The sequence below is a fragment of the Charadrius vociferus genome, unplaced genomic scaffold (genome assembly GCF_000708025.1).
Source record: "Charadrius vociferus isolate BGI_N301 unplaced genomic scaffold, ASM70802v2 scaffold280, whole genome shotgun sequence".
Taxonomy (NCBI): Eukaryota; Metazoa; Chordata; class Aves; order Charadriiformes; family Charadriidae; genus Charadrius; species Charadrius vociferus.
The window spans coordinates 267,480-279,918 of record NW_009646340.1 but is presented as its reverse complement, the minus strand read 5'-3'; the positions used below and the strand labels follow the sequence as shown (position 1 = coordinate 279,918).

General features: G+C 38.3%; 1 protein-coding gene across 1 annotated transcript in view; it reads right to left on the bottom strand.

Annotated features, from left to right (window-relative positions):
• The window catches only part of PREX1 (phosphatidylinositol-3,4,5-trisphosphate-dependent Rac exchange factor 1), a gene marked incomplete at its 5' end in the record, with an annotated part of 105,500 nt that overhangs the window by 40,045 nt on the left and 53,016 nt on the right, over positions 1 to 12,439 (bottom strand). The window contains 4 exon segments of the mRNA XM_009887424.1: positions 478 to 550; positions 5,947 to 6,022; positions 10,420 to 10,469; positions 11,186 to 11,289. Of these exon segments, the coding sequence (XP_009885726.1) occupies positions 478 to 550; positions 5,947 to 6,022; positions 10,420 to 10,469; positions 11,186 to 11,289 (303 nt within the window).

The following is a 12,439-nucleotide window of genomic DNA, read 5'->3' as shown; positions in this document are numbered from 1 at the left end:
GCAGCAGCGTCACTGAGGATAGATGATGTCTAACTTGGCAATTTGGCACTTCGGATTTGGAAGCTTCAGAGATTCAGCACTAGGGATTATGCTTGTTGTCCAAGTGGCAAGTACTAGGCAATTTTACTTTGTACCTGACATTTCTTGGTGATATTTCAGGACAGTACTTGGCTATGGATTGGTCTGATGGCTCTGAAAGAGATGCAGTCAAAAAACATGCCCCTTCTAGCTTGTCGAATCGCTTCAGGGCACATCATAACTATTAGCAAGAGGATTCACTTGGGAAGGTAGTAGGCTTAGACGTTTTGTGTAAGCTCAAAGACCTCTTTTTAGCAGGACGTGCTAGGATTCCTGCAATTGTATACATGTCAGCATGTATGGCACAGCCTATAGAAAAGAGATTTTCAGACAGTCAGCTAATCTGACTGAAGTAAGAGCTCCTTTAATTGGCTGTGGGAAGTAATATTGATGCATTACCGTGATGCATGAAGCCATTATTGCAGAGTCCAACACCCAGTGCGACAGCTTCCTCCCGAGTCTGACAGTCTCCCTAGAAACAAGAGGATAAATATTACATCTCAGACAACTTCCTAAGCTAAATTATTTCCCTTCCCCACCACATAGTTTGTGGCTCTGAAATTAGTAGGGTGCTCTTTGTAGGTAACAATAGCAAGAAATTAAAATAGCTACCCCATTGCCCAAACCCCACTCATTCCTATATATAGCATCTCTTGCTGCCTACAGGAACTAGGAGGACAAAGACCAGGATTCTGGAAAGTAGCTGTTTAACCTACAAAGGGACACAACATGATCTCAATGTAAAGACTTCTTATTTGCAATCACAGTGTCATACTTCAGGACCATTAGCCACAGAGAATAAAACTCAGAGAAAAACGTGAGTAAACCCAGTGTATGCGACCTCCAAAGTACAGACTGGTTAAAACTGCAGTGGTATTCTTTTCTTACACAGCAGACCTAAGAACAAAGGCTTTAGTTTCTCACTACCTGCAGCCTTGAGTGTAGTATTTCAAAACAGGTACCAAAGGTGACTTGCAAATGTACAAATTTACCTGAAATGGCAGCATTAAGTTTTGCATCTACAATCCAGTTAAATACAAGAAATGCCTAGTTTTCTCTACGACTTTGTTAATTAGCAGCCACAAGTGAGGACTTAACAAACATGCTGGTTGTAATTTTTAGGCAGACATATAAGTTCTAAATAGTGCTGGTAAACATCAGCAGGCACTATTGGTCTTATCCAGATGAAAAATATTGTTAACACTGGTCACTTGATGCGAGATTACCTGCTTCCCAGTCCCCAAACAGGCACAAGAGAACCTGGGATCTGCTATCTCACTAAGAGCAGTTGGTCAGCTCATTCCAGCAGGTAGGGGACCTGCTGCTTTGGCAGATGAGTAATTTCAGTTTATTACCTTCAGTCCTACTAAATTAGAAGCTGTATCCTAAACAAGTATTATACCTTCTTTTTTCCCTTCCATCTGGAGAACTAGATATCCTGAAGCTCTAGCATCAACTGCCGAGTAGCGTACTGACTTTGCTTGCAAACTAGCTTGCAGACCAAGAGCCCTCTGATCCTGTCAGCCAGAACATCATCGGTGTGGGCTTCACGTCCTACTAAGGAGAGCAGTAGCTATTTGCCAGGCAAATACTGGCAAAGGACACTGCTATGATGTAAAGATATTATTTAAATACAGGGTAAAACAGGATCAGCTCTTGCCAATCAGCAGCACTACTGGTGCTCTCTCATTGAAGAGACTTCTGAGCAAGAAAAAGGCATGACATTTACAAATTAAGAACTAAATACTGTTGTCTTGGTAGGAAAAAATCAAGGCAGGAGAAACTGCATGATTATGTAATCACACAAGGAAAGCCAAGAAAAAGGGCTTTAAAAAACATGAAGTTTAACTTTTACTATAAACTAACTTCAAGTCTTCATAAGGCTTTCCTCATTTTCAACATCTTGTCATGCGACAATTCTCAATGCTCACTTTGTGTCACTTTATGGGATAAATGGATAGTTTATTTTACATAGGCTGGGACTTAAAAATCTAATTTATTCTTTCAACTGTAAACAAACTGGAGGAGAAATGTCTTTCAATGTTACTCTCTTAACCTTTAGGAATCTACTTTTGGTTTAGGCAACAAAATCTTTGTGTAGGAAGACACTAAACCAGACTTGGCTACTCCTGATGATGTTAACTTGGCCTCAAAGCATTCCCCTAGCAAAACAGCATTCCCTAATTATAAAATATAACTTAAAACAGATCATTTCAGTTCACCTAGAAGTACTTCTAAGTGTTATGTGGCAATTTGCCCAAACACAGCAAAAGCAGTAACAAAAATCTTAAGAAAAAGGAACCACTTAAAATCAACAATATTCACAAAATGCGTGTCTCAACTTTTCATACAGCACTGGGATGTGAAACTAGATACACTCGTTTTGACAAGATGATTTTTTTTCAAATACAATCACTGAATTTGAGTTGATAGAATTATAAAAACAGTTTACAGTCAGTACCATAGTGAAGAATCATGTCCAAAGCACATTATTATTATTACTATTACTACTGATAACATTACTATTATTATTGTTGTTGTCTAGTTCTGGTAACGATGTGATGTCTAAAGCCCTAATCATAACCCATGGCTGATTGTCTTTCAGATGCATAAGCCCAGCAATTCAGAAGGTCTCTGACCTATATTGTTCACAATATAGGTCAGAGACCTATTGTTCAGGAGAAAAAAAAGCAGATGAACACGGATAAGTTAAGAACAGCAACCAAACCACTTTTAAATATTTTGTTGATACCACAGAAAAGGAGAGTTTTAAGATTATGAAGTGTTCCTTCCAAGCGGGAAGGAGAAAGCCTAAGGTAATGCAATGCACAGAGGTGCAATATATACTGCAATAGAAAGAAGGAATGGATGGATGGATGGATGGACGAATGGATGGATGGAAAGAGATAAGAGACCCACTGGAGCAAAAGATCTAGAGTCTTACCAGCACATTTCTACTTTGCATTTCTCCCTTTACGTCCACTCTATCTTTCAAAAAATTGCAATTTTAAGTGTATTAGACTTAGGACTTTGGATTCAACTGGTAGTATTTTATCATAGATCATTTCTTGAGGTCTAAGATACAAATCTTCAGCCAGATGACAAAAGTACTGTTTTTGTGGCAGTGCAATCTTTTAGTGCACCCTCAGTAGCACCTCAGATTCTGTGAAGTACAAGTGCTCTGACATTTATAAGTGAAGTCTGTATTCCTCCTTGTTCTCAGCCTACTGGCAGTGGGAGAAAGAGTAGGTTGTAAAATGAAGTTTAGAGGGTCCAGAATCAATGAAAGAACGAGCCCCTTCCCTTCGAGGATTACCTCTAAATATGCATAGGGACCATAACATAATTCATAGATGCTTTCAGTCTAAATCCATGGATATGGATCAGATATTTCTCCTTTCAGGCTCTGACTGCTGAAGCGATTTCTCTGTTACATTCAAAGGGTCACTAAAGTAATGCCTACGGAGAACTCTAATACAGCATTATATTCTTCAGGATTTGACTTTGTGTCTGTAGAAGAGGCATGAACATTTTCCTCTGCAATCAGCACTTTATGCTCATATGTGCTTCTCCCCACCATCATACTTAATGCTTTATTTTAGTGTCTCACGCACAATTTGCCTAAGACATACTATGGGGAAAACCGCAATAGGTATTGTGAAGAGCTATAAACAATAAAAAGACATCTAGCAAATTCAACATTAAATCTCCAAGTCATTAGAAAACCCCTTGACTATCCTCTCTTACGTACAAAAACTCCCTTGTAGTGACTAATCTGTGCTAGTATATCACAGGGCACTTATTAATAAACCTGATAGTCAGAGACACTCAGCTCCGACAGACCCCTGATGTTTACGGAGCCACAAATACACTGCACATCTAATAATAGAGCTCTTAATGCCTATCCAGTCCCAGACTCAGAGTGCATACAATACATAGGGGAAAACAACTGTTCAAATGTACACAAGATTAAGGTTCACTGAAGACCCAACGTATCTCTTGCCAGAAGTACAATAGCCAACAATTTCAAGGTACCAAATGCAGATGATGCTGTTTCTTCGATTATAAAAAAGTTTTTAGGCTTTTGCTCTGTTCAGTCTTACGAATATTCATAAAGGTCAAGGAAATGAAAAATAGCTTTCTCGTTAAGGAGGGCTCCCGCTGCATTTATAGTCTAAATTGCAAACAGAAATGCGAGACACTATCCTTCAAGACTAAAAGATATCCTTATGCCACTAAATCTAACAGAAACTATAGTCTGCACTTTTTTGTGCACCATTTCTATACTAAAATCATGATACGAATTGATTGTCAGAAACCAAAATAAATATATCCCAGTATTTTTGTGTAACAGGTAGTTATCAGATCAGACACCATCACCAAGATTTTCAAGAACAGATGCCTAAAGTTAAACTGAAAGGTAGATATTCGAGCAGTTAAATAAATGCACGACTCTGCAAAAAGCTGAGCATTCCCTAGCTCCCACTAAAATCTCTTGTTAGCTAGTATGGCGAAAGTATGAATGGTTGCTAGAAAATAGTTCAATCTAGCAGGAAAACTTCAAGCGAATCCCCATGAAAACTACTATTTGTAAGCATCTATGACCAAAGATTGATTTAGCCACATAGACAGGAATTTGCCCAAGTCATACACAGTGATTTAAATGTTTAACAATGTTCCCCTTTAACTGAGCACAGAAGAAATTTCCCTCATCTTTGCATCTGTATACATGTACAATATAAATTACAGAGTCTTCCATATCTCCATATCTGGCTTTAGTACATTCTGGTTCAATCAATGTAAAGTTCAGTAAACAGGAGAACTAACAGCCAGATTAACCTACCAAAATGAAGAAAAATGGGGAAGGAAATGAGCTACCTTTTCCAGACCAAGAGCTGACATTTTTACCTTGCTATCTGAGTCTTTCTACTGCCTACGGCTCTATGATTAATTATTATATTGGCCAGATTAGCCTGATTACATCTCTCTTCTTCAGACAAAGCAGACTTTTTTTCCCCCCTCAGCTTTCCATGAATAAGACCCCATTAAATCACATGTAACTGATATGACAACCTCAGTACTAATTTCCTTGCTCTTCTCTATGCTCTTAACAGGAAAACAATTGACTACTCCATTCTCATCCAGTTATTTGGCACAGAAAAACCTTAAATCATATCAATCTTATTGATGTAGGAGGATGTCAAATGCAATTGCAGGAAACATTTCTGAAGGACAACATCCCTGGTTGTCAGAGGCTTGATTCTTATTCAAACTAACCTCCCTTTATGTTATTTTGGTAGTATAGGACTTAATGTGATTGTGAATCAGACCATCATTTAAGATAAAACCAGAATGTGCATTTGAGTCTATGACGGTGAGTTTTTAGGCACACTCTCCCTTTAGATTGCTTTAGATTCTCAAAGCTAAATTTTTAATTTCCCAAGCTACTGGCTCTTCTCTGTAATTACAAGGTAAATGTGGGGCAACTACAATTTCTAATGACAATGGTGTAGTTGTTGGTGTAAAACTCTAGATACATTTTTCCATAAAATTGTACCATACCTATAAGTCATTAAATGAGATCAACATTGCTTTAAATGTCTTCAGAAAATCACAAGAAATAGAAAAGATCCCTGAGAACAGCCAGTTCACTACTCCTAAGTCTAACAAAGGACTTTCTTCTGCTCTGTGCTGCCAAATAACAAGTTTTCACCAAATGAACAATAACAGAAAGCGTAAGATTTTAAGTTCAAAGTATCAAAATATGGTTAATTATGTTCTCTAGATAAATGTGTTTTATTTACTTTTAAACGGAACTGAAAAATTAAGCTACTTGTCAAAGACAGCATCATCTTAAAATTTTCTTACCTGTGCAATAAGCCAATCCACTAGTTTACTTGCAGGGATTACTGATTTGTAGGTCTTTAGATGGTAGTCACGGTCTCTGATCAAGAAAGAGAATTCAGGGAAAATCAGGACAAAAAAGTAAACATTTCTTTTACACTCCAAACCTACAGATACTATTGTGACCTACTATTATGAAATTTAGGAATGAAGAAATATAGATGGAAAAAAAAAAGAAGACTCCAAGGCACAAATAAATAAGACAAATAATAGGAAGCAGATATCCTTTTTCACTAGAAAAATGGACAATGGACTAGTTTTTCTACCAACTGGAATTAGGAAGATATTTCAGATCAATACAGAGCAGTGTTATTTCAAATTTCTCTAGGTGTTCTTTCATGCCATCTTCAGAGAGCTCATATGCCTACCAGTGGCAACCAGAACATTCCTTTCACACGTGTAACTGAGCTGCTTCTTTAACTCAGGTTAGAATATTGCCACCATCGGGCCTGCTGAAAATCACATTCTTCTGGCTGGAAGTCATCTCCAAGTTTCCACCCTAATGTGAATTCCATCCATCCATTCATGTCCAGTTCATACTTATAGGCTCAGTGCCAGCCCCATCTACAAGCTTAAATAGTTCTTCTCTAGTGTTTAGCCATCAATGTATTCATAGACAGTGACCCTACACATTTCCGCTGTGCCCCCTTTTTCTTATGCTCACTGAATTAAGCACCTTTTAACCTACTCTGTAAAGAGAGGTTTTCCTGATTCTCTGCACCTGTTCAGATTTTACTTCCTTTAGCAAAATATCACACAGTAGCCAGATACAAATAGAGTACACAGTGTTCTTTTATGGCATTAGATAATTTCAGCCACTGTAAATAAAAAAAAGAAGTGTTGTATTTAGGTCTTGTAACACAACTTGCACCATCTCACACACAGCCCTTGTAGAGAGCAGCACTGCTCCTCAAATACGGAAAAGAAACCCTATTGTAACTTGCTGCATTTAGCAGCTTTCTTCCATTCCTCTTCTCAGAGCCATGGAGATAATTGACATTTCTAGTCTTTCATAAAATACTTCTACAGAATTTTGATACAAATATAAGAGAACTATGTGGCTCAGGACACCGGGCTCTAACACCTTTCACCTCCAGGTCACTGGATTTAATCCAGCTCGTGAGAGAATGAAAAGCTCTTTCCATTTTAAGGCTGTTTACTGGCCTGTGTGAAATAAGTTTGGTGGTCTTGATCCAGTTCCTAGTTCCACATTACAAAAGCCATTACCACAATTAATTTGCATTAATTGGCTCCCTCTTGTTGAGAGTCTCAGTAGAGAGGCCAAATGCTGAATGGCTATGAAGAATTAATTCCTCTCTCACCCTTGGAGGTGGTCCTTCTATTTCAAGCTTGGGGTCCACTGGCATGACTGTGGAAGGAAACTTTCACAGCCACTGTGACTGTTTTACAGTCCGGATGTATCTATACAGCAGCTCAAGAGAAGACTTTATTCTTTAGTTCTGTTAAATCAATCTCTTTCATTAGCACCACACCATTTGATATTTCCTTTTTTCTAAAAACCTAAAATCAAGCCACAATCTAAAATTCATCCTACTCATGTTTTCCTTTTACTAATCATCTACAGATACAAATATGTTGTGACTGGCTTTTGCAGTCACAGAAATGCCTGTGTTTTTGCAGAATGCAGGGTGTGAGAAATTAGAAAGGGAAGCAGGACTTTCAGAACTTGGAAAAAAAAAACAACAACACAAAACCCCAAACATGACAGCATTTCCAGAAATATGTGTGCTCAGAACAAAAGCTTTCCTCATAGTGCTTACACACATTTTTTGACTTGTCTTCCAGTAATGTGCTAAACCCAGCACAAAACTGTGGGAGTTTTCTGGGCAGTTTTTCCTTCTCACACTCTTATCTTGAGAAAATGTGCTTTTGAAATGTCAGAACAATAAAGCAAAGCATTAAAATATTGAGGGCTAATAAGTAGGAGTTTCCAGACTGTGAGAAGCAACTCTTAACATTTTAATACAGATGCTGACATGGAGGTAGAGTTTTGAATAAGCTGGCATCAGGATCTCGGTCCAAGGCCCAGTCTTTCACTGCTTGAAGTTAAATGCTTGTCAGAATGAATATTTCAACATTAGTTAACTGACTTTTTCCCCCATTTCAATCTAGCCTGAACAAGAGTAGAGCATGAATCATAGAATGTTATCCAGAACCATGAGCTGCAGGTGAATAGTCAAATATAGATGTGGAAACCATTGAGGTTTTGGCAGAACCTTGCCGCCTCACAGAAACTAGAGGAATATAATGCTGTTCACAGGGTCCAGCCCATCTATGCACTGAAGTACTGTCAATCACATGTGTAAGTGGAAGCAATCTCTCCCACCCTCACATCTTCCCCAAACCGGAGCAGCGACATATTCAGAACCTTCTCTACATCTAAGATTTTTGAAAATGTTTTACTTTTTATGTATGATCACCCAAAGTAGCGTACTTTGTTTCCAATGGGGTATATCATCTTGTCCTCAAGTACATCAGTGTCAGAGTTTACTTAATGAAAATTTTAAAGGCAAAGGCTACATAGAACCCCCCAAGTTTCCAGGGAAAGCAACTAAGCAAAATTATGTTCCAAGGTTGTCAACAAAGCCATTGAATTTTGAACTTTATGATTCCTCCAGATCCTCTTGGCATATGCCCCTGTGTCTCCAAGCATTTTTGTCGATTTTCTACAAGAAAGGTTGCACCAGAAAACTAGGCCTCATCAACCTTGCCAGCATGACTGCAGGGATCAGCAGTCTGAAGATGCCAGATACAGCAGCGGTCCAAAGACATAGCAGAAAGTAATAGGCTTTGTACAACTGGCTTGGCTAAAAGCTAGCTCCTTGAGGCTAACATCAGGCTTGTCAGAGGCAAAGAGACATGGTAAGAAGACATAAAAGGATGACAGCCTAGGAGATTCAGTTTTCTAACAGGGAGGTAAAAGGAAGAGTGAGTAGGAAAGAGAATGACGGGAAGAAAAGCCTGAACATATTGAGACTGGTAAGTCTATCCAGAAGGATCCTATAACTTCTGAGAGTCTGCTATTTTTCACTGGTCATAAATAGTTTAAATTCATGCTGTTACTAACACAGATTAATCCTGATATGAGAAGATTCTCCAGCTGGGATTTTATTACAAAAATAGCCCAATGATAAAACACCACAAGACAGGCCTGTGGTTATCTTGTCCTTATGGGTTCCCTGCAGCATAAGACAACATCCCTTTCAGTTTGCGGGCACCCTGAGGTCTGTGAAATTTTTTAAGCTTCACTTACCATTATTCTTACTCTGCATGTGAATACCCATCTTAAGGGGTGAAATTGGTATGTGCAAATACATACACACATGCATATACATAACCATTTTGCCTAGCAATGGCTGCATCACGCTTGCCTGCTCTCTCCACCCCCTTTAGGCTAACTGTAATCTGTACTATTATAGAATGGCTATTCTGGGAAAAAAACAGAGATCTAATTAGGCAAATTTATGACAGATGAACTGTAACTATCTTTGCTGCTCCTTTCCGCATGATAATGGCATCTCTCAGAGAAACATCTGTTGTACAACTCAGGGACAAGAGGTCTGGTTTTTTGAATTTGGGACTCCAGCCATGCCCACCGGAGGTTTTTTCCTTCCTCATCATTTTTTTGTACGTAAAAATGAAGTTCTCCTAAGTGAAAATGCCTAATTTTCAATCACAAACATCTAATCAGAACACCTACATGGCTCAGGGTGGTTTCCATTACAGGCCAGAAATGTTCATCTGATGTCACAGTAAGGCAACAACATCTGAAAATCATCTCCTGAGATCTGGGAAGAGAGTTAACTCACACTTGCAGATTATCTCAATTCTTCAGCATTTATTTACACAGACCTAAGTTTTGAAGACTCCACCCAAAATTTTCAAGTTTGTTTTTCAAATTACAGCTTCAGGTTTTATTCCACTTCCAGTTGTTTTTTGTTTGTTTAGAGTGCTTTGAATGAAAGAATCCTAGCATCACATCAGAACCTGTTTACATCACTTTAGCATCTGTTTACATTTTCTATAACCCAAATAATAGAGCAGCTACAGTCACACCACACGATCTGCCCTGAATCAGTAGTGACTTACTAATCACACCCACTTTAACGCACAGAAAATGCCAGAGTAAACAAATAAACTTGTGTCATGCTAACAGCTTTCATGAACTGATAGGGAAAGCAAATGGCAGGAAGACTATAACACCAGCCTTTCACTCTCCCAGAACCCAGTTCCAACATCCTCCAGCAGAAGTACAACTACAGATCTAAACTGTAGAGACAGAAGGGTAGTAAAAGAGCCAAGCAAATGCAGAAAACTGCTGTTTATAATAAGAAAGAAGCAAGATTTCAATAGTAGCACGTCATCCTTTAACAAAGCCAGATAATATATGGAAGGAGATCATGAAGGTGAACTTACTTTACCACTGGAGTGTATAGGCAGTGTAGCCGGCAGTAGAGCCTCACACCCTGAAGAAGGAAAGATGCATGGTATTATCAGTTTTTTTCCTTTTCAGAGAAACATTGACCAGCTAAAGCTAGCAAAACCTGGACACTGATGTCTCTACTCAGCTGAAATTATCTATTGACTAACTGTTTTTCAAAACAGTTCCCTTACCCTCTCTGTCAAACATTCTTTCTTATTTCCCTGCTTCCAGAAGCCAAAAAAAATCTGTTCTTTTATCTCTAATCACCTCCATTCCAACATTTTCTCCATTAAACCTTCCTCACAATTACCCCATGAACTGATGTCCATAAGAAGAAATCCAATTTATTAAAAGGGATTAGGGCAGATATGGGATCAACAGAACTCATTTGACATGCAATTATCAGGAACAGCAGTTAAATATTGATCTCTTCTATCTCCCTGAACCATAATGCCCAGATTTGCAGCAGACATGCTGTATTATGGCTTACTGTTTTCTTTTAAGACCTTTTGTTACTATATTAGGATTGCAATCAGCAGTCTTAGGTGCAGTCACAACTTTATTGTTATTTATTGCTCTGCTTCCCCTTGCTACAGCAAATGTCTTCTATGGTACTGGGATGGATAGCTTAATACAACAAAGATAAACAGCATTAGGGATCTCCTATATAACAGGTCAATGACATTTGGAGGTAGAGCAAACTCTTTTGATCGTTCTTATGCAAATCACAAAGTTCCAACTAAGAGTGATAATACAAACCTTGGACATGATGTCCTCCAATTCACTTCTTGGCTTGTATGTTCCATCATCATAGCGAAATCTGTACATCACCTGCTCATTCTTAAACTGGTGCTTATCTGAAACTATAACACCGGTATGATAATTAAAATTAGTCTTTTCTCCCCTGCCATTTTCTACATAGGCCAGTTGGTACATCAACACCTAAGTATTTGCTGATATCTATCATTTTCTGAAGACCTTTTCAAATTGCCCCTTATTGCCCCCTATGCTTATGTGCACTTATGAATAGCTCCTGCAACAAAAGCAGTTTTCTAAAATACTGCAGCTCCAATAAAATTTAGATTTCTTCCTTTTACACCAGATTCAATTTATGTAAGTCTTTGGAAACAGTCCTAGTGAAGGTAATTGGGACTATGTGACTTTTTGATAAGTTTTGAACAAAGTGCCTGCAAATTCCCACAACAGTTATTACAGCACTAAAGTCATGTTTGCAGTTCTGCAAGTCCAAAAGCAGAAGCATGCTGGTGGGAGGAACTACAGCTGTTAGAGATATTCTTCTACCATGGTTCTTGTATTTACTAGTGAGTTCCCTCTAAAAATTAAATAGTATTTTTGAGAGACTGCTTTTTCACCCAGAATAGCCATAGCACAGTGGAGCAGTTAAAATCTTACTGGGTAATGCTATATACTGATAGGCCTCAAAGACAAGGACACAAAAGATGTTTCAGTGTGATAAGGAACCATTTCAAAAGAAGCATTGGCCAAAATCAAAAAAGAGTTAAAAACCTTACCCAGTTTCAAACAGATTTATCCAATGACCAGATTGGAAGACAGTTGAAGTCCATATCCAATTATATGTAGGTTTATCCTGTCTCTATTCTAAGGTAAACTATTTCAATAGAACATGGAGGTGGGAAACCCTCATACTGAAGGTAGAAATTTAGCAACTAGTAGAAATTATTTGTTTCACTGATTAGTAAATAAGTGATAATTAGAAGTAAAAAGTGCCAATGACTGTTCAAATTCAAAATAAGTAGTAAAGTATCTTTCAGAGTTTACCATACATAGTATAGAAATGCCATTGTTCACAGCTTAATTTAATGGAGACCAGTTACAACTACGTAGAGAAGGAGGAGGAAATCTAGAGAAGAGCAACCAAAGCAGACAGCAGATAAGGTAGGGTATCTTAGTCACTGTAATCTTTCCTGCCTTTGCCAATGTAACAAAAGCATGGCCAGATCTTTGTGCTGGAGGACCCTTGAATATTTTGGA